This window comes from Natator depressus, chromosome 3 (assembly GCF_965152275.1).
Source record: "Natator depressus isolate rNatDep1 chromosome 3, rNatDep2.hap1, whole genome shotgun sequence".
Classification (NCBI taxonomy): Eukaryota; Metazoa; Chordata; order Testudines; family Cheloniidae; genus Natator; species Natator depressus.
This window is the reverse complement of record NC_134236.1, coordinates 55,882,712-55,906,491: the sequence shown is the minus strand read 5'-3', so window position 1 is coordinate 55,906,491 and position 23,780 is coordinate 55,882,712. Positions and strand designations below refer to the sequence as shown.

At 39.2% G+C, this 23,780-nt stretch overlaps 1 protein-coding gene across 6 annotated transcripts in view; it reads right to left on the bottom strand.

Annotated features, from left to right (window-relative positions):
* Window positions 1-23,780, bottom strand: part of ADGRB3 (adhesion G protein-coupled receptor B3) — a 604,312-nt gene that overhangs the window by 248,855 nt on the left and 331,677 nt on the right. For all 6 annotated transcript variants that reach the window (XM_074947913.1, XM_074947915.1, XM_074947916.1 and 3 more), the window contains 2 exons: window positions 4,320-4,466; window positions 2,472-2,547 (listed from right to left, as the gene is read on the bottom strand). In XM_074947913.1, coding sequence (XP_074804014.1) covers window positions 2,472-2,547; window positions 4,320-4,466 — 223 coding nt within the window. The remainder of the gene's footprint in view (window positions 1-2,471; window positions 2,548-4,319; window positions 4,467-23,780) is intronic.

Sequence of the window (23,780 nt, the reverse complement as noted above, 5' to 3'; positions counted from 1 at the left end):
CTCCATCTGTTTGCCTGTCCTCTGTTTGCCGCTCACTGAGTTCGCAACTGGCTGCCTTTTTATAAGGCTGCTTGCTCGAAGTAGTTGGCCCGGCTCAAAGCCTTCCCTCTAATCAACAACTCAAGGCTCACCTGGAACAAAGCACTCCCAATTCACACTTTTCAAACAAACAAACAAACAAACAAACAAACAAACAAACAAACAAACAAACAAACGGTCAACAGTCCCTGCAACTAGCTCCAGTCAAACAAATGGCCACAGGAGACAGACACTCAGATATTCCCCCCACCAGCTCATAACACAGCCCCGCTAATGCAGCAGCCATCTTAGCTCCTCTTGGATGGTTCCCAGGCAAACTCCCTCTGTTTGCCTGTCCTCTGTTCGCTGCTCACGATAAATATTGATGAAGTGTAACAATGTACATACGATACTTATGCCCTGATTCAGAAGGTCTTTATACACATACTAGGTTTTTATTCCTGATTCACACACACAAACATAACCCACAATACCATGTCTGCAGAATTTGTATCACAATACGGGCAGCTCAAAAGTTGATTCTATTTACACAGAACACACTAAGGAGCATTGGGAAATAACTGTATCTTCTCATCTGCAGTTCTAAAGGCTTTATTTATAAATAAAGACACTTAGAACACCAAGCCACATGGACCTGGAAGCTCACATAACCACTTTTTATGGAAGGCTGATCAGTTGTTCAGAGGAGAGGTCAGCTTGCTGTGGAAGCCAAGAACCAGCTGAAAGTAGCAGTCAATGGCAAAAATCTCATGCAAAATAGCTGTACTCCTTTCAAGACTCACAATGCCCTGTTCGCTATACATTTAGCACCCAATCACTCACTGAAGAAGTCTAGTAGTTTAGGATTTTTGCCATCAACCTCAAAAGGGGGGCAGCAGTGAGTCATTAATTCCTGTCCATCCAGAGTATAGATAGGAGTGCCCTGAATAGCTTTGAATGTGCAGATGGATGGACTTCAGTAGTCCATACTTGTTTTCTATAAATTAAAATGAGGAAGCTAGGAGTGCTGACGGCATGGCCATTGATAGCTCTTTATAAAATAAAGGTTTGAATGATTCATGGCCACCTTGATGCTCTTCCATGGCTGGCAGACTTTCCCTAAGGTATTCCAGAGACAGCTGAATATAATAGTCATTTGGCTCTATATCTCAGAGTGTGGAATAATAGAGAGAAACTGCTGCCATAAACAACTCTTCCTGGCTTCTTTCCTGGTTTCAGGAGTTAGCATGCCAAATAGAAAAATGTTCACCAAAATTTGAGAACAGTCTGATTTATTCTTTATGCAGTACCATAAGTGTGAACTGTTCCTTAAGTGTACTTCTCTAGATGGCAATGTCCTGTCATTTGAGGCAGACATTTAGTTAATTAAGGCATGGAGGGGCCAGGAGAATGGTGCATTGCGTAGATATTTCTACCTTAAAAAATAGGGGCTAGCAACAGCAGGTGCAGAACACATTAGAACTTGATTGGGAGGCTATTTTCTTCAGGACTAACCTCTCTTTTCTTCTTTTTTTCCCCAGTTTATCATTGGCAAAAAAAAATCTGTATATTCCTGTCCTATCTCCTTTTGGTCATGATTTAACTCCAACTCTGGGCAAGGGAGAGAAAAGTGTCTGGGTTTTCTATTTCACTAATAACTATTATGAAACAATGTTCAGTGATTGATTGTGAAACAAAAAAGATATCAGTAGTAGCTACTTCACATAAGACTGTGTGAAACAGGTTGGGCTAATACCCATGAAGCATGGAGGTATTTGATTCAATGGTGCGTGAAGAAAAGGAAGAATATTGGTTTCTAGTATTTTAGGCTGTCTGGGAGTAAAATGAGCTCTCCCTTTCTCTTTAGGTACTTGTGCAGCTCTCAGAACTGAAGTATTGGAGCTGTACAGATGTACGCATTTCTTCTTTCCAAAAAAGGCCCTTCATATAACCCTACTGTCCTCTGCTAATGCAATTTAATTGAAAACGTATCTGGAAGCTAATGGTGGTGGCTTTTGTGAAAGTGAGGCCAGGCACAATCAGTATATCCTTGCTAGAGCACTTACACTACACTGATGAGCATCAGTTTTAAGTACAAGTACATGAAGCCTGAGTATTTTTTACAATTATCCATCAGCTTACATACTTACAAAGGAAACTTCCTTCCTCTGCCCCCCCCCCCCGCAGCTAAAGTTCAGATTAAACAACATTTACAATATAGCAATTTGATTAACATTAATTAATTAATTAGGTCATTAACATAATATACACGATGATGCATTAAAGAAAGACAATTATATTTTTTTAAATAATAGTTGTAAAAAGTTTATACTATACTATAAAGAACTATATAAACGAATATGATCCTTGTCGACTGATTTCACCTTGAGATGTCCTACAGACATGTCCCTGAAGTAATGTAATTTATGTTGGATAGCTTAATAATTTCTTACCTTAAAGTGGGCAAAATGAGTTCTAAATTTTTGTACAGCACCGCTCCAAGCACAAATACAGTGGATTCATCTAGTTCTAAAATAAAAAACAAAAAATAAAAGTTAAAAATGCCTTAGTCAGCACATGACTCTATGGATAGTATTTATTATTCCAATATATGTTTTATTTTTAAAGAAATCATCGTTAGGGCTCTACTAAATTCACAACCATGAAAAATGCGTCACGGACCATGAAATCTGCTCTCCCCCATGAAATCTGGTCTTTTGTGTACTTTTACCGTGTACTATACTCTTTTATACTTTCAAGTAAAAATATATACAAGTACACAGTGTTTCTCAAACTGGGAGTCCCGACCCAAAAGGGGGTCTCAGGCGTATTGTAGAGGGATCACAGTATTGCCACTTCTACTTCTGTGCTGCCTTCAGAGCTGGGTGGCTGGAGGGCAGGGCCAGGCTCCCAGGTCTGAATGCAGTGCTGCTACCCGCAGCACCACAGAAGTAAGGATGGCATAGTATGGTATTGCCACCCTTACTTCTGTGCTGCTGCTGTGGGGACACAGCCTTCAGAGCTGGGTGGCCAGAGAGCAGCAGCTGCTAGCTGGGAACCCAGCTCTGAAGGCTGCCCTGCTCTTGGTGGCGGTACTGCCTTCAGAACTCAGCACCTGTCCAGCAGCCACCACTCTTCAGCTACCCAGTTCTGAAGGCAGCACAGAAGTAATGGTGGCAATACTGTGACCCCCTCACAGTAGCTTTGCAACCCCGTTTTGGGTCGGGAGCCCCAGTTTGAGAAATGCTGACTTAAGGGCTTTACATGTTTATATTTTGCCATTTTTCAATACATATTCGTGCTTTGTTACAACTCCGTGAAATTTAAGATTTAAATATCTGAAATCATGAAATTCAAGATTTTAAAAATGTTATGACTGTGAAATTTACGAAAATGGACCGTGAATTTGGTAAGGCCCTAATCATCATCGTTGTGAAATATATTCTGCAGAACTCTGTTTATAATATTAGAACATATCAGACATAAGAATGGCCACACTGGGTCAGACCAAAGGTCCATGTAGCCCAGTATCCTGTCTTCTGAAAGTGGCCAATGTCAGGTGCTTCAGAGGAAATGAACCGAACAGGTAATCCATCCCGTCATCCACTTAAAATTGCTCTTTGATAAGATCCATCAGTATGTAGTAAACTCTGTCAGTGCTTTCCAGTGTATTTATCTTCATTCTGATATATCCAGAGAAACTATCTTTAGAGGGCATTTTTAATATGAAGGGGGCAGATGCTCCCATGTGGCTTATTTGCACCGCACCACTAGTATATATTGGACCTAAAACATGTGTAACTACTCTGGGGAGGATTAGCCAGTACAAGTCAGATCAGTCTTTAGGATGTTCTAATCTGGTAGAGGAAGATTGGCACTGCTATCAGAGCGACTATAGGACCAGGGCAATGCATAGAATAGCTTTAAGTCAACTATAACCGTACATTTGCAAGGAAAGCGCTCTGCAGAATTGCTGGATCCCAAGATTTTGCCTGATATGTATTAATACTGAATATTGAAAATATTGGCAATACAATGAAGCAAATACTTTGTGCTTCTACAGGACCTTTTGTCCAAGAACCTGAAAGTTCTTTACCTACATTAATTAAGATTCACCACATATATTTAATGCCGGGTAAGTATTTTTATTATTATTACAATACTCATTTTAGAGATGGTTAGCAAAAGCACTAGTACTTTAAGTACTAGCCTGATGAGTCCATGCTTCCCAGTTTCCTCAGTCTAACTGTTAAATAAACACTTATTCTCTAATAAAATATAACACTTGAATACTTCTTTACCTGATGACATAGGAGTGAAGATATTTTTAGGAATGACAACCCTGTCTTCTGAGTTTCGTGCCCAGTCAACCATTCCTTTTCTTCCTTTCATTGGGAAATTGATGTCTGTTAGAACAGATGCTGCAGGAAGCTTCTGAATGCTAGCCACTATTAAGAGAAATCATAAAATCAAATAAAACGTGTTTTACACTTCAAAGCATTATTAAGAGGTCATAACAGTAAAGTAGTAACAAAAATGTACAATAATGTATTTCAAATAAAATGAAAATTTATAAGGATATTAAGTGGGACCACACACTTTATTTTCAATTTATTAGATAGTTCTACAGTGGATTAATGTTATGGCATTGATTCTATCACTTGTCAGCCAGGTTTATGTTAACTCTCTTAACAAGGATTATTGAATGCGCTGGCTCATACCCTGAAATTCACATGTAAGCACATATCTGAGCTGTGCCTTCAGAGCAAATTCTGAAATTATTAAATGTGATAGGACAAGGAAGAGGATGCTGCAAATTGCTCTGGGAGATATAACGGCTAGAATCAGGCTAATGAAGCAATAAAAATTCCTCTATCCCCTGCATGGGCACAAAAATATCTGGAGACAGACCCATTAAAGAGATTCACATACTACAAGCCAGTGTTGTTTCCTACAAAGCAGAATAACAAAATATACCACATGATCAGCTTCCCTTAAAACAACAGTTCCTCACCATGAAATATTTATTGTATGGGTTTTTTAAACTAAAAATCCACAACTAAATATACATAACTTCACTCAGCTGAACAGAAAGAAAGACACAAACCTTAAAATAGGCAATTTGGAATTTTGTTTACCCATGTTAGTTTTCTTTCCATTTTTAACTCATTTTTTATCTAGAAATCGGTTTTATCTTTGCCTTGAAATCTGAGTGCAACTCCATGGCAACACTGTCAGTTTCTAGTGAGAGTCAGGCGACTTGTACTCAGCTGACAGTAATGCAAGTCTTTATGCACATTCAGAGAGATGATAAGCAATCTGTTTGGAGGTAGCTCCATGCCTAAGGTAAACCATGTTGATAAGCATTTCTTGTGCAATGCTTTTCCTAATTAATTTATGACAGGGATAACAGAGTTGGTGCAATTTGCACATGAGGTCAAGTCTGTGATTTGCATAATGATTTCACTGCAAGTGTTTTATAGAGGGGTTAAAGATAAAGACTATCACAGCCGCAAAATAAAAATAGGAAACGATTAAGCATCTCATAAGTGGATTTCATTTTAAAGAAAAAATAAGTTAACACTTTTACTACTAGCTCCACAAATGTATTATTTGACAACTGGTTCTTAGTTCCAAATTAGAGTGATTATGTATTAGAGCATCACATTAGGGAGGTTGTACTCAAGGCTCTTCTGGGCTCTCTGTTATAAAACTATCACTGGGGTTTATTGCGACAGTTAAAATAATCTCTAGGTTACAATTTGGGATATAAATTCACAGCCCAAGAGGAATGTGTTTCCTTGTCAAATTTTGGTTGGCATGTGTGCTTGTGTGTCGTGGGGAGAAGGTAGAGTTCAGGTGTTTCAGAATTACTAGAGCATAAAATGGATTGCATGTTTTTCACATGCTTTTATAATTCCAATATTAAGTACATTAATGTTGTATAAAGAAAATTTTCCTGGTTATTGGAGCCTAATTAGAGAGTTTTATTTACAGAGAACCAATGTAAAACCACGTTTATTTAGTTTCCGGAATAAACTATTTCCAAAAGTAAATACATATAATACAATTAACATGTTCAGACTGCTTAACACATATTTTCATTGTAGTCACAGAGTATCTGTCTGTCTATCATTCTGAAGTTACACTATTTCATCTGTACATCAGGAAGACTGTTCCTCCTTCAGATAAACAAAACAAAACAGGAAATCAATGTTATCCAATGGAGTTCATTCTGCAGGACAGAAAATCATTTTAGAAGTGGTGAAATGTTAAGGGTCTAGGACTATATTTCTTTGGATTCTATCTATATATTTTTAACTCATCCCACTATCATGATACCTAAGCACTTCTCAGACATGAAGGCTCCAAAACAGCCATTAAGGATAAGCGGTTAATAATACACAAGTTAAACGTTCAGTTAATGGCTTTCATAATACAAAATAATCCTACATGTGGTTTAGACCATTTGTTCTTTCCCTAAAAATAAAAATCAACCACACAAAAAGCTCTCAGTTTAATTTTGTGAAAGTTGCCAGATCTATACTTTGGAGAATAAAATTCTCTGCTTAGCCAGAAAGCAGGCAACAGCCATGCAAGCTCAACTATGAACAGGCCACAGCCCTGTCTGAAAGGATTACTTCTAGGGATCAGTGTAGATGGTCAGATCACACCAAGCCCTGTCATTCTTTAGCCACTTTGCTGAGACTACAAACAATGTGTGTCCATTAATGTCAGCTATGATAATGGAGATGTAGGAACAAAGTTCACTCAAATCTGGACAGTGGCCTTAGTTCAGTCCCTATTAAGATACCAGCAGGATACATAAAGGGGCACCACTTTCTGTACAGTACCAAATCTTCAGCACTGCGGTACATCATACTTTAATTCCAAATCTAAATTTCATTCACATTGAATATTAATATGTGACTCATCACAGAGATCTGGAGCACGACCGGCTGCATTTCCATTGTGAAATGATGCTTCAGTGTTCTCAGACTCAATTTTAATCTGCAGCATAAAAAATAACTGTTTACTGTGATGTGAGTGTTGAAATCAGAGGGGCATTTAGGGAAGCCTGCATATAATTCAGGTGCCAGGTCATTCACATGCCAGGAACTCAAATGTCGTTTCCTTACATAAGCATCCTACACAGAGAATAAAACAGAATGACATTTGATTCACTCTATTTTATTGTGTTCTCTGTATGCTATACTTGCATTAGGAATGATGCTCCAGCTCCTGGCACCTGAATTATTTAGTGCTGCAATTTCCACATACTTTTATATCCAAATTTTCTGACTTCAGCACTCTGTTCAGTAGGAACAAAAGCAACATGTTTTTTTTTTAATCACCAGGACAAAACCTCATGACCTGAATGCTAAGCTTATAAAACAAAACAAAAAAATGACACCAAAGGAAATTCAGAGACACTCTGAAGTATTTTTCTTGCACTTATATAGAGTGGTAAAATGTACATAAATTCCCAAGAAATACAACAACAATTATGTACTGTCCCAAATAGCTATAATATTCAACAAAAAGTTTAGTAAAAAATTACACAACAAATAAGAAGGAAAAAAAAGAAAAGAAGGCAGAACAAAAGAAAAAAGATCTGGGTCCCAGAAGAACAAAAATATGGGAGCACTGGCTTGAATAACAATAATTTAACTTACAATATGAGAAGTCCTCACATATAGTTTATGCATGTTATCATAATCTACAGTATACACTGCTCTCTCACACAAAAAGAAAAGGAGTACTTGTGGCACCTTAGAGACTAACCAATTTATTTGAGCATAAGCTTTCGTGAGCTACAGCTTACTTCATCGGATGAAGTGAGCTGTAGCTCATGAAAGCTTATGCTAAAATAAATTGGTTAGTCTCTAAGGTGCCACAAGTACTCCTTTTCTTTTTGCGAATACAGACTAACACGGCTGCTACTCTGAAACCTCTCACACAAAGATGTTTCTGTTAATGATGTGGTCCATTCTTTTATAATGGCCTGTTTCCCAGTGCTTTAATGTTATTTTGGTTTGTAATTATAATACTTACATACCCCCATGTTAGGCATCAGTTTTAGGCGGGTATATAACTGGCACAGATAAGCCGTGCCTCTGCTGGGTCCACCTGTGCTATCATGGCGACATTGCTAATTATACTTGTGCTAGCTCTCATTATGTGTTAGCGAGCAGGGGACTCAAATCCTTCGGTCATACTATATAGTCTGAGGCAGTAGTTCTCAACCAGGGGTCCGGGGCCCCTTAGAGGGCCTCAAGCAGGTTTCGGGGGGCCTGTAAGCAGGGCCAGCATTAAACTTGCTGGAACCCAGGGCAGAAAGCTGAAGTCCCACTACATGAGGCTGAAGCCCAGATCCCTGCTTGCTACCCCCTAACGCCACCCTGGCTTTTATATGCAGAAAACCAGTTATTGCGGCACAGGTGGGCCGTGGAGTTTTTATAGCATGTTTGGGGGCGGAGGGAGGCCTCAGAAAGAAAAAGGTTCAGAACCCCTGGTCTAAGGAATTCTTCTCATGGACCCACACTACAACCTCAACTTTCAGCAGCAGAATTCCGAATCTAAACCTGGATCTAGATCAGAATTTCCAAATTGGTCCCTAGCTCTCTCGGGGCGGAAAACAAAGCCCCAGATCTAAATTCCTCTGGATGGGATGTTTGGAATCTGGTTCTGAATTCTGCAGCTGTTATTACTTTTTAAACAGAGCGGAGAAAATTGGGCCTAATTCTCTTCTCAATTCCACTGTTTTACACAGGAATAAATTGGAGGAGACTAGGGGCTCATCATTCTACAATGCATTGACACAGTATATTTAATGAGGGAAAATGCCTAGCTAAATTTTACTCATTTGTAGAAGGCCAGCACAAGGTCTGTACAATTCTTAAGTTTCATTTAACTCCCATATCAGAGCTTGAGAGATTTTAGTAGTGCACAGCTTTGTACTTTATCAAGACACAGGGGTGAATTTCACCCACACAGAAGAGGGTTCACTTTACAATACTAATATAAATAGATGAGCACAGTCAAAAATAGCTAAACAAAGGTAACAATATACTGAGGCTGAAGTAAAGTATACATCTTCCCTGTACAATATATTGAAAAGAAGATGTTGTTTTTCCAAATATATTACTCTAAATTAGCGCTAAATTCAGGACGAGCTTCGCTCATCTGCTGTTTGAGTACCAAACTGGTTCTCAAACTAGACCTGTGTGGGGCTTTTGCCTGGGGGTAGCAGCTTCATAGTAGTTTGAGAACCAAAACTTTCCAGGAAATTTTCTACATTTTGCTTTTAAGAATAAGCAAAACTGGAAGGAAGCGTTATGTGAAGTTCTTCCATCATTCCTCTTTTCCTGCCCCTTCCTGACTTGCTCACCTACTGCATACTAGATATATGTTTTTTTTCTGCATTCAACAAACCTGAGTTGATAATACCAATTGGTTTTGTTTTCTCAGTTCAAGGGTGTTGCTCCCTCTAAGTATCCATGCATATTTTCTAAGGAAAAATTAATAGATCTGCCATCAACACATGTTCAGTATACAACATATAAAAGCACTATTGTATTAAACTTCAGAACATCAAATGTGTATATTTCTTTCCAGATTTTTTCATGTAAAATAAATGTCTGTATTAGAAATAAATATGCCTCAGCTGGAAACATATTTATAAATTTTAGAATTATTCTGCTGACCTCTCATGTAAGCTCTTACTTCCTTTGCTGAATGCATAAGCTCATTCCACTCAGCTCCCCTGGATATACAGGGAGCAAAGTCCTCTTTAGCACATCATCAAAAAGCCAGATGGGTATATTAAAGATGATATTCATAGCAGATTTACCGTATCCACTTAGCTCCCCAATCCAAACCTTTCATTTTAAAGGCATTATATGATAATCTGTAATGGTGAAATCCTCTTCTCGGTGAGACCATTTGTGGATCTCTGGATATGTTATGGATCTCTGCATACCAGTAGTCCTGGTGATCCCCTCTGAAATCCTCCTCATGTGCTTGTCAAATTTTATTCATGTAGATTTGCTTATGGGAGGGCCTGATCCCTTGACATGATCGATGTGTAACCTATAGTTACAGAGAGTCACCTATTTGGGGTACTTTTGCACATGTGTGTGTTCATGGTTCACAATTAATTGATTCATCAGATAAACACTTTCATACTCCATCTATTCACATGTAACATAATAACATTATAACAAGGCTCACTAGCCATGTACCTGGCACGTGTGTAGTTCCCTCTTATACTCTTCACAGATTCCATCTCAAACAGATTACCTGATCATTTTGAAAATTGTTTGAATTATCCCATGCCAATGTCCACTTCAAGATTAATGTCAAAACAGTGAAACACATAATAGGCTACTAGTGTGGCAGTGGAAAATTCAGGGTAACAAGGTTTAGTCCAGTCAACTGTGCCATAGTTGCACCTCTCAGAAATCTTCAGCTAATTCATGCATTATCTAGACTGTGACTTTTGTCAGTTCATGTTCTGTACCAGTAATAATTGAGGACCAAAGTCAGAAACCATTTATCATAAAGAATATCACAAAATAATTCTGCCCAAGATTGCCCCAAATATCATAAAGTCATATATATCAGACGGATTGAGGTGTGATGGAACCTAGTGCTTGAACAGTGCACACAAGATGAAATCTCACAGCAGTATACAGTATACAGTGTAGTATTCCATGTTGTATTTAAAGTTCATCTATGGTCAGCAATGAGTTTATGTAAAAAAAAAATCACCTTTTTTTCCGCACAAATCTACTCTTTATGAGTATCCACACATAGTCTGGTTCTAAAGCAAGAAGACACGACATACGCCCTGCAGCTCCATGAGAATGCAAGGAGGGGAGGGCAATAAGAGATCTTTGCCCACTCCTGGTGTCCCTGAGCAGTAGTGCCTCACAAATGTTATCCCAAAGTGCAATCCTTGGAACAAGACATCCCATAGGCCATGGGTAGGTGTAGAGAACTTCCAGAGACAAAGTCCTTCACCCCTGTGCATTGGCCAAGGGGGACTAAGAGTGGGTGAGATGGAATCCCTCTGAGTGCAGGAGAATTCTGGGAGGAATTCTACTTCAGGGGCTGGATAGCTAACAGAGCTGTGCCTTAAATGCCATACTGAACCCTTCATTACTAAGAAGAAGAAACTTCTTATTGCTGTTAGTACCGAACAGCCAATACAGCGATGGGAGAGTGTAATTTTATTCTGGTGAACACATCAGTATGATGCTTAACGATATCCCAATCAGAGAAAATTTCTTAAGAAAGCACCATACATGTGCTCTGTGAATACTTCCGTATTGAGCTCTCTAGAGAGTCATTATGATGGGGATGAAAGATGTCTGATGCCTACCTCTAGGTAAAACAACATACATATCACAGAGATGAGAACCATAGACTTAGAGGGCTCAATTTGACTTTGTACTTACAAACCGCTATAGTGAAGAATAATTAACACACATGAAAGGTCACATAGTTGCCCACAGCTAAACATGACTATAACACATGTCAGCAATAAACTGGCACAGCGATAATATGGTAAGTATAACATTTAGCTCAGGTTAAAAGGCAACACAACTTAAGGCAGTGATAAGGATAAATTTAATAAATTCTGGAATTCTTGCTATTATTCATATAATTAAACTAAATACATTTTCACAGGCTATATGGCAAGCATGTCCCTTTCCTTTTGTGTGTGATTTAGTGATCCAACAGAATCAAGGTATTCTCTTCTATGCTATTTATTAGGAACAGCTCAGAAATGCATTCATTTGAGAAGACTTGCAAACTGACAGTTCATTGTTGCTGCATTCTCTTAGTGGTTAAAGACCCCACATTTGTTCTGATGAAAAATCTGGAGATCAAAAATAACCTTGGTAAGGTACTAGGCCATAAAATCAATTGGGCAAAATGGTAAATCCTCCCTTTCTCTCCAAATCTCTGTCTTTTGTTCAAGGACAACAAAGTGGAAAATTAAAAATGTATCTTATCTTAGAATTAAACTAATTATAGGCTAAGGTTGTTATAGACAATACAAGTTTTACTGTCTGAAAAATAGAAGATGACGTTAAAAGATGGAAACTATTAAATCTCAATCTCTGAGGAAGAGTTAGTGACGTACAAATGGTCATGGCAACACAGCTAAACGTTATGTTCCAGACGCTGTTGCTGCTGCATAGCCCTTTAACTCACTTCAGATACTTAGAAAAATAATATCAGCATTTTGGGGGGGAACAATCATTAATCATTTATTATTTGTGCTCCCCATAAGGTGAATATGGCTCTTTACTGCTGGACAATGTGACATACAAAGAACATCCTCTCTTTTCCAACTCACAAGTTTAAGGCATGAGCATGAAGAATATACAGTATAATAAACTCATTACATACAAACAAGCTCCATGCAGGCAATCACAGAGGGATGTATCTTCATGGTTGGTGAAGTGCTTCCTGAAGGAAGCTTCTGAGATAAGGAGTGAATGGGGGCCTGTCGTACATTAAGTGGAAGGTTTTTCTATGTGCAAGGAGCCACGGTAAAGGCAAAAATAGAATAAAAAAAAGTCCTGGGGCCCAATCTTACAATGAGCTGTGTGTTTCCAAGAGTGCTGGGTGCTCTCAACTCTCACTGCAATTATAAGGAGTTCATGGGGTTGAGCACCTTTCAGCATGGGGCCCCAAGCCAGCTCTCAAGGAGAGAGGAGAAATCTTAGGGAGGAAGCAATGTCTAATATTTAGGTTGGTGTAGGACCCTAGAATGCCTTGACATTTAAGAAGAGCTTGAACTTTATAGACAAAAGGAAGGGAGCCAGGCAGATATGCCAAACAAAACACACAGAAATTGGGCTTGTTTTTGGCTTAATTGACTTGTGAGTTGCTTGTTGGCTAGCTGTTGGTTTATAGCTTGTTGCTTGTTTGGCTTGTAGCTTGTTGTTTGTCGTAGCTTGTTGCATCTTTTTTTGATCGGCTCCCGGCAAGCAGGGGCAATGAGGACCAAGCAGGGGCCAGGGGTGGGAGAGAGTCAGGGGTGCACAGTGGGCCCACTAAGGTCCCAGACTGCACGCCGAAGGGATCTAGTCACACAGAGTGTTGGGGTTCTTAGGGATTGGCTTGTTTTGGCCTTGTTTTGAAATGGGATTAGCTTGATTTTTGGCTTACTGTGAAAATTGGGTGCTTATTTACTGTGTGAAAGTTGGCAACTGTGGAGCCAGGTGGTGGGAGACATAGGCCTGGTCTACACTGCGGGGGGATCGATCTAAGTTGCGCACCTTCAGCTATGTGAATAACGTAGCTGAAGTCGACATACTTAGATCTGCTCACCGCGGTATCTTTACTGCGGTGAGTCGACTGCTGCCACTCCCCCTTCGACTCTGCCTGCACCTCTTGCGGCAGAGGAGTACAGGAGTCAACGGGAGAGCGCTCGGGGGGTCGATTTATCACGTCTAGACAAGAAGCGATAAATCGACCACCACTGGACCGATCGCTGCCCGCCGATTTGGCTGGTAGTGTAGACATACCCATGGTTAGAGCAGAAGGACAGGAAAAGGATCCTGACAGTTGCATTTTGGATAGACTGCAGAGAGAGAGAGGCCAGAGAGCAAGAGTTTTCAATAAATGGGTGAGGATTAGAATATGGATTAAAGTCTTGGTAATGGGGGCCTGAGGAATGAGAGAATTCAAAGGGAAGCAGCAGCAAGATGTAGCAATTGCCTGGATGTGAACAGAGAAGGAGAGAGTGGAGCCAAAAATGACTTTGAGGTAGTCATCAAGGAAACGGAGGAGGAGGAAGGGTTTTGGAAGAAAAATGATATGCACATTCATCAGGGTTAAGATGTTGACTGGTCATCCAATCAATAGGATGATATAGTGGAAAGATACAGGCAAAGATGCAGAGAGCACGGGGTCTGTGGTGGAAAAATATATTTGGAAATTATCAACATGGAATCCATAGAAAACATGATATTGCCCAGAGAGAAGGGTAAAGGAAGAGAAGGCTCACAAATGGATCTGGATTTTACTGATGAACAACTCCATCATCATCTGAAATGATATTAACAGGTATTTTTAGATACAGGTATTAAACTACAAACAGACTAAAATGAAGGTAATGTTATATTTTTTAAAAGAAGTAATTAGCATGAATAATTCCCATGTGTCTGATAGACCCAAATCCTGTATCTATACAGATCCTGAACCAATGATTGCACATTGCCCAGACTTTCATAATAGGCTGAATTCCCAATTGAAACAACCCAGAAATTTTGAAAGTTTGATATCTGGATCCAGATCCAAATTTTGTGCCTTTAGTTACCCATCTCAACTCTGTGCTCATGCTACAAATTTAGCATGGAAACAGGAACTGAATTTTCCTTTTCAGTAAAGGAATGGTGTATTCACTATAGTCCATAAACAAGGCTCCCAGGAATGCATGTCACAAAGAATCTTGCTTTTAAGGCCCATGAACTGACTCTACTGGATGGAGAGAGACAGAGAGAAATTGTGTTCTACAAGTTTAAACACAGAACTTGGCATCAGGAATTGCTGAGTTTAAATCCTGGCCCAGACACTGACTTCTTCTGTGACCTTGGGCAAGTCACTTAACTTCACTGCATCCCTTTTCCCATTTGCAAGTTACTTCCTATCTACATCACAGAATGTTGGGCAGATTAATAGAACAGTAAAGCAGTCTGTAAGTACTAAATATTTATCATTTTAATGAGAGATTATTTGCAAACTGAAGTTTAAAAGTATCCATTTATGTATGGTTCTGTTCAGATCAACCAAAAACTTAATTTGTATGTTCTAGTCTTGAAATGAGTTGCATGGTTTAAGGAGCAATATTGTAAGCAAAATGAGGTACATCTTAAATAAAATGTTAACAGCAGAAGATGTTTTTATTTACAGAGCACCCAAAAACATGCTGAGCATCATGCAGACAAATAACAGGCCACTTTTCCCATCCCCAATGTCTTACAGTGTATGGACAAGGGCACCTTGGGTGGATAGGAAGATCAGGGTTACAGTGATAAAATCATCATTCCTTAGATTGTTGTGCATGTATCCTGGCACTAATGATTTATTTCTAAAATAGCTATGGTGTTGAACAAAACTAGTGATGATAACAGGGTTCAAAAAAGAACTAGGTAGGTTCATGGAGGATTGGTCCATCAATGGCTATTAGCCAGGATGGACAGGGATGGTCTGTTTGCCAGAAGCTGGGAATGAGCAACAGGGGATGGATCACTTGATGATTACCTGTTCTGTTCATTCCCTCTGGGGCACCTGGCATTGGCCACTGTTGGAAGACAGGATACTAGGCTAGATGGACCTTTGGTCTGACCCAGTATGGCTGTTCTTATGATAACGATTATTATTCCCTTTTCTGAGGAAAGGAGGGCTGGGGGAACATTTGGAGCTGGAGGAGTACGGGGCAGTGGTGACATGGTGGTGAGGGAGTTCAGCAAAACAAAAAGGCCAAAGACGGGGAGGGCAGAAATGGTGGCTTAGGAAGTGTGGCAAGCAGGAAGGGTGTGAGGAAGGAAGGAGCAAGGGAGAGGTGGTGCATGATGGCAAGGAAGAGCAACAAAAGGGGACATGAGCTGTGATAGAGGAGGTGAAGAGATATCCGGACATAAACATGCACAGCAGTTTATTTTAGGTGATGTCAGGAGGCTGGGCTTGTGAAGGGTTTCTCCCTTTGCTTTGGCTGCTGATGTTTGATGGTGAGAGTGGTATCTGGGGGCTGCTGGTCATTGACAGGCTGCTCTGCTCCATATTTGGTGGGGGAGTTAATTCTACTAGGACCTTGAGCTCTGGACTGGCGGCTGTCTAGTCCAATGAGGCAATGAGGATGGGGGCAGGTGCTCTGCTCATCGCTGTTAATAATAATGAAATAATACTTTGCATTTGCATGGTACCAGCCATCCTATGATCTCAAAGCACTTTGCATACAACAGTTAATAAAAACACATAGTCCCTATCAGACAGGTAATTATCACCCTTATTTTACCGATGGGTAAACCAAAGCACAGAGAGATAAAGTGACTTGGTCAAGTTCACACGCAATAAATCTCGGGCAGAACTATGAAGAGAAACCCAGATCTTCTCAGTCTTGGTCCGGTGGCACCTTAAAGACTAACAGATTTATTTGGGCATAAGCTTTCGTGGGTAAAAAAGCTTATGCCTAAATAAATCTGTTAGCTTTTAAGGTGCCACCGGACTCCTTGTTGTTTTTGTGGATATAGACTAACACAGCTACCCCTCTGATACTCAGTCTTGGTCCTGTTTTAAACCCCAACTTCATCCTTCCTCCCACACATTTATAACAAATGCTTTTGTTTACTTGGAGACATGTCTAATTTGTATGTTTTCAAGAGGGGAGATAAAATGGATTAAGATTCACTAAGGGATTCTCAACAAATGTTATCCTAAGGCACCGGAAATCTAATTTCAAAGGTAATCCACATTGTTTATTTAGATTATGTGTGTAGTGCATAGCATAGTGGGGTCCCACTCCCTAACTGGGACATTTAGGCATCACCACAATACAACTAGTAAATAATAGTATTTAGAAAGAATAATTAGTACACATTGCTGGGTTCTAAATTAACTAAGGAGAAGATGTTAAGTGTTATTATGTACAATTTAATAAAACAACTGCAATGCAGAGAGTTGGTAAAACAGACTAACTAGACATTTGGGCCTACAGAGAAGAAGAAGAAGAAGAATACCATTTGTCATTATATATGTCAATGGTGCAATCTCACTTTGAATAAAATGTTCAATTCAGCTCTGATCAGTCCATCTCAAAAAAGAGAGAGAGAGAAAGCAGAAACAGAAGGGGGCAAATACAAATTAACATTACGGAAACCATTCTGTAGAGAGGAACGAATGAAAAGAGTTATGGCAGAAGTACTATTTTGATACATTTTTCTTATTTCAACATCTTTCAGCAAAAACCGACATGGCATTCTACACACACGATGTGTCATCAGCTCACACGCTTTTGATTCCCAGCTGATCTGTTTGGAGTATTAGTGAGGTGCTGCATTTCCAGAGACTACTCTGTGTTTCAGAGAGTCTCCATGCTGAGGGACTTCAGTGTACTGATCTGAGGATAAGGACACATTTTCTTTACCTTTGCATGAGACAGACAGTATGCAGAATAAACCTGTCACAAATTGCCATCTTGGATTCCAGTTCTTAATTGCCAACGTTCTGCTTTTCAGCCTTTCCATTACCAGAGATATGTGCAACCTACATACATAGCATACCCATCTACCGTCTCTTCAGTGCATCTAACTGAACTATCCACTACAGCTATTCCACCACAGAGATTATTTTGCTTTGTTTTATTATTGGAATTTGGTACATCCTTTACGTCACTCACACCCTGTAACAGACAAATTGAGAATAGGGGTTCACTGCAACAAAAAAGCCCTATTTCTCGCACATACTGGCCCAAAAGTGAATGCATTGCTCAGACAGAGCGAATCCCTTTCTGGAATATGGAATGTTCTAGAGAAGGACAATTCTGTACTGAGACCAAGTGAAGTAGCCATTTATGCAGCACACCTGAGATGAGAACATTCACCCTAAATCATTTGTTCTTGAAATTTTGCAAAATGTTATTTTCTGAAAGATCTATTTTATAAGATCACGCTACAGTTTTTTCCTGAAGTTTAGAATGCTATTCAGAACAACTGAGAGCTAGCTGATTGTTATTAAGCCTATGAAAACTGGAGGTTGGAAGTAGTTATTTTACTGAAAACTTCTGTCAGTTTTATTGCAAAATAACCCACATTTTTGCTCTGAAAAATAAAACATCAAATCTAAATCTGAGCCCGGTTTTACCTACCCGACATCTTTGCAATCATTATCGTCTACACTGTCAGCACTTTTATGTAGTCAGAATAAATGAATTTATGCCATTCTACAGTATTTGACTATTTGCCAATTATAACCACAATCCAGGTGGCTTTCCTGTATAAATCATTCCCTTTGAGATTGGACAATCATACAGCAGGTGGCTTTCCTAATACAAATAATTCCCTTTGGCATTGGACAATCAAAAAGTGTCATCATAGTTTGTCTTTTTTTCCCATTACATCTTGATTATAGTATTGCTACCTAATAAACAGGATTTTACAGAATGTTGGAATGAAATTGCTTCTCAGCCTTAAGTTGCTATTTTTTGTTCTCTGTTGAACGTGGTTTTTACTGTACTATTGCTTTTATACAATATTTTTGATGTACTAAATTTTTTTTTGTTTCTAATCCCAAAGCATCTAAATGGTACTTTACTGGAAACTAAAGCTAACTGCACTCCAGTGGCAAACATTCATAAAAAAAAACATTACTAAACTGAACAACAAAGGTATAAAGTTAAGGGTCAGTGTAAGGCTATCCAGCTATCTGACATTATTCCAAAGCAATGTCTTTTTGCAATAATAGAAGTTCCTGCTATGGTGGATGGGGTCTAGCCCAATCCTGTTATAAATTGTACCTGCTAATTAAATCTTGATGATTTAAATATTTGAGTTCTATAAATCATGCTATGTAACTTGCACAGGGACTGATTCCATTTGCATGGTAATGAAGCATTCTCAAAAGATGCTGAATGTCTTCTGTGAGTGAATGAGACTTTATGTGTATGTGCTAAGACAACATGCTAGTTGCACTCCTTAGAGCAAAGAATTAATTGGAAGTAGAGAAAAACTTTGTTGTTCATAATGCACACCAACATCCACATAAACATTAACATAGGAAGAGACAAGAACTTAGCATAAGCAAACATAAGGAAGAAAATCAGTTTTGTGGAAGAGTTAATCTAATCAAGCTTGTTTTTTTTAACAAGAAGAAATAAATTGCATTTTTTATAGTGGGGGTGCTGAAGGCGGAAACCATGTATTTGGGTTGTTATTACTGTTTCAAGCCTGGGGTGTGACAGCACTCCCAGCACTCTTAGCTCTAGCATCTATGGAAAGATGACTATTTGTAGAGTCTCACCTGGTACAAAGAGATCACCTGGTGGAGAACAGCTGACTTTGGGTGACTCCATAGAAATGACTGGCCATTGTGTAATATGTTCAATTGTTATTACTCTTGACTTGCTTTTCACAAAACTCCACTGCAGACAATGGAGCTGAATTAGGTATAAGTCAGAGGAGAATTTGGCCCTTAAAAAATAACTGCTAACTAAGGTATGAGGCCTGGTTTTATATACTTTTGGATAGTGACTCGCTAAATTAGAATATATTTTGTGGCAAACTTTAATTTCATGTCTTTATTTTACTTTTAGTACTTCGTAAATAAAGTTGGCTTCTATTTAAGATAATTGGATTTGGAGGCAGATATTTAAGCTGAAGATACTCATGAAGCATGTCTCAGAAAGAAAGAAGCTGAACATTGTTTTCAAACAGGGCTGAGTCAGGACTAGGGTAATGACCTGATCATTCAGCCAACGGGGAGGAAGGTTTCAATTCCCAGTTCCAAACAGTGTCAAAAGGGGGTTGTGATAGCTTCTCCAACAGTGCTGAAAGGGGCATGGCTGGAGGGTAGGGAGAGCACAGGGAGTGCTGAATGACTCAAAGAGAACTGGACCCAGTAGCTCCTGATATCAATAGAAAATATGTTTGGAAATATGAAAAAAAAATGGTTCTATACAATTGTAAGTGTGAGACAGATTAGTAATACACTCTTTTGTAAAGGGATAGAATCATAGAATATCAGGGTTGGAAGGGACCTCAGGAGGTCATCTAGTTCAACCCCCTGCTCAAAGCAGGACCAATCCCCAATTTTTGCCCCAGTTCCCTAAATGGCCCCCTCAAGGATTGAACTCACAACCCTGGGTTTAGCAGGCCAATGCTCAAACCACTGAGCTATCCCTCTCCCCCCCAATCTAAAACACATTAACAATACTGTAAGAATAAAAGAACGGAAGAATAAATTGTGAGCTTTTTAAATTCTTAACAGAGGAAAATATTGCAATAAAGTGTACAGAGTACACACAGATACATGTCTTACAGAAGAGAAAAGATTAATTACTCAACTCCTGACTCTTCCAGTTTTCAGAAGAAAACCCTAAATGTATATTTCAAACGCATGCAAAGACAAAAAGTAAATTCAGAAAATAATTCACAGAATCATAGAATCATAGAATATCAGGGTTGGAAGGGACCTCAGGAGGTCATCTAGTCCAACCCCCTGCTCAAAGCAGGACCAATCCCCAACTAAAGCATCCCAGCCAGGGCTTTGTCAAGCCTGACCTTAAAAACTTCTAAGGAAGGAGATTCCACCACCTCCCTAGGTAACACACTCCAGTGTTTCACCACCCTCCTAGTGAAAAAGTTTTTCCTAATATCCAACCTAAACCTCCCCCACTGCAACTTGAGACCATTACTCCTTGTTCTGTCGTCTGCTACCACTGAGAACAGTCTAGATCCATCCTCTTTGGAACCCCCTTTCAGGTAGTTGAAAGCAGCTATCAAATCCCCCCTCATTCTTCTCTTCTGCAGACTAAACAAGCCCAGTTCCCTCAGCCTCTCCTCATAAGTCATGTGTTCCAGTCCCCTAATCATTTTTGTTGCCCTCCGCTGGACGTTTTCCAATTTTTCCACATCCTTCTTGTGGTGTGGGGCCCAAAACTGGACACAGTACTCCAGATGAGGCCTCACCAATCTCGAATAGAGGGGAATGATCACGTCCCTCGATCTGCTGGCAATGCCCCTACTTATACATCCCAAAATGGCATTGGCCTTCTTGGCAACAATGGCACACTGTTGACTCATATCCAGCTTCTCCTCCACTGTAACTCCTAAGTCCTTTTCTGCTGAACTGCTGCCTAGCCATTCATTCCCTAGTCTGTAGCGGTGCATGGGATTCTTCCGTCCTAAATGCAGGACTCTGTCCTTGTTGAACCTTGTCTTACAGAAGAGAAAAGATTGTCCTTGTTGAACCTCATCAGATTTCTTTTGGCCCAATCCTCTAATTTGTCTAGGTCCCTCTGTAACTTATCCCTACCGTCCAGCGTATCTACCTCTCCTCCCAGTTTGAACTGAATCCTCCCCCCTCACACTCTTTGGTGGAATATAATAATTTTAAAAGATCATAAATATTAATCAAGCATTTCAAACTCTTTGTACTTCTTCCATTGAATAGTAATGCTAAGCAGCGAAATTAGTTTAGAATTTGAACTCTTTATCCTGCTGATGTGCAGTCAAGATCACTTAAATTTATTTCAGAATTGATATCTACATTTTTAACATCTGAAAATGAATTCTAAATAGAACCGTGCATGTAAAATAGTTGAAACAACATACAATGACCAGCCATACTTTTTAGTAGCAGAACTACTCATCTAAAAATCAGGTATAAGCTAAATTTGGTAAACTTAAATGTCAGTCATGTCACAGAAATTAATTGTTCTTAGTGAATTGTTGATTGGAGAATGTTTTTTTTTATTACCCACACAGCAATGGGATTTTCAGAATGAAATGAGCAAGAAAGGACATTCACTCTATGCTTCCACAATGAACAATCAAAGATGCCTAAAGGCATAATGAGCCACTGCTTTTAATCTTTATCAACAGATTTTATCTTCCTGTGGTCAAAGCTAAGAAGGGGACAGAGGGCCCAAGGAACACACTGAGGTTCATGTTACAGAATTTCTGATAACTTCCCCTGGGGGGGTGGGCGGGGTAGGGGGAAGGTTTGGAGTGTTCAGAGATGGCAGATTGCCTGACCACTACACCCTGAAGATCCAACCTTGCTGAGGGGCTGTCCTGCTTTCCCTGTCCTGCTATCTTTGATAGTTTGTCTCCATTCCTCTGCTCCACCTGAGAGAAGCATTTTGTGCACGTATGATCAGGAAGTGAATGCTGCATGGGACAGCTTTAATTTATGTGACGATAATCCTCTGAATATTTCTAGACTCTTTTGAAGAGCATGCCATAGATATCAGCTACTCTCCAACCAAGTTCCAACACAAGAGGGCCTGGCCAGGGGGAGATGGGACAATCCTGGGGAATGTCACAGACATGCTACTCTCCATTCAGTGTTTTCTGACCCATCTCTACCGACAGTGCTCACTTCTTGATTAGGTGGAAGAGAGCATCAGGATGTGTGAAATAATTTTTATCACAATATCTCACCAAAAGTATGCAGATCATTAATACTGGTATGTATTAACTAACGTAGATGACATCACAGCCGAAGTACAAAACCTTACTGTTAATTCATCCCATATTTTCAATGGGACAGATTACTTCCTGTCACTTTAAATCCCCCAAAGGGGACTCAGGCAATGGAAAAGTCCAAGGGGATTCTCTTACAGAGCACCTCCTGGAGTTTCTGTATTTACCCTTGTGGGAAAAGCCTTAGCTCCATTTCACAAATCCTCACCCCAGCTCAGGCCCCTTTACATTGAGGACAGAACAATTTAAAAGCATCTTAAAAGTCCTGGCTGAGGGAAATAAACATAAGGTGAATTTGCTGGAAAGGCTTGGAAACCAGAAGGCTAATAAAAATAACCCATATTTATATATTTAACCTTATGATCTGTAAGCCAATGTCATGAGTTTTGGGTGGCCTGACTCATTTATTGGAGTTGGCAATATTACATATTATTCCCTCAGTCACAGTTAAACCTGAGCAACTTCCCTACTTCCTGTTACTCTCAATAAGCGTATGTAAGGTCAGCAATTGGCTCAGGATAGTTCCTGAAAATTAACTCAGAACCCAAATATTCACATTTAAAAAAGAAGTCTCTCTCTCCTTCTCTAATTTAATTTGTGAACCAAAATGTTTATAGGACTTTGAAGTTTAATCTCAAATATTTCTTATATTTTCAGTACCAAATCAATGATTAATCATTTATTAACTACAAACGACTTCTCTTCTTAATCTGATAATACAGAGCAATTAAAAATCGCCAAAGAATTAACAAAAACTGAAAGTTGTTCAGTCAGTTTGTTAACACAATAGTTATGTTTAGATTCTGCAGTGTGAAAGAGAGAAACAAGAAATGTACAGTCATTTAGGATTAAAATCTACAGTCGTCAGAGGAGATAATGTGCTAAAAGTACTTTTCTGTCAACAGCAGTAGGTCAGTTTATCTTTTATACTGGATGGACTTTATTTATTTAAGGCAGACTATGATGCTAAATTAACAGCTTTAACAGATGGTAGGCCACATCTTCAACTGGATGTAAATCACACATTTCAGTGGAACTACATTGAATTACAGCAGCTGAGGACCTGGTTTGGGATGTTTAAAATATGTATTGTTTCCTGCTACCTACGGAAATAGCTTTACTACTATATTTGTCATTAATTAAACAGTCCCTAGTTGCAAAGTTGATATAAAAATGTTCTAGTGAATCTTCTCTGTATTAGTAATGTATGACTAAATGACTGGTCTGATTCACAGTTTTATCTAATTTCTTAGATAATAGTTCTACATCATAGTTTTAATATCATAGATATGCCTAGAGACCATGGTGTTAGGTACATTAGAAGTACACAGAAACACAGAATGGGAGATTTATGAATGGCACTAAAACATCTTATATACTTCATCATGTTAAATTGTAAGCTTTTTGGGAAGGGACCGTCTTTCTGTTATGTCTTTGTTTACTACCTCACTAAATGGAGTGGGGCTTACTAGGCATTACTGCATATAAAACCATTATCATCATCTCTTGGGTGTCTTCTTTATCACATCAACTTGAGGC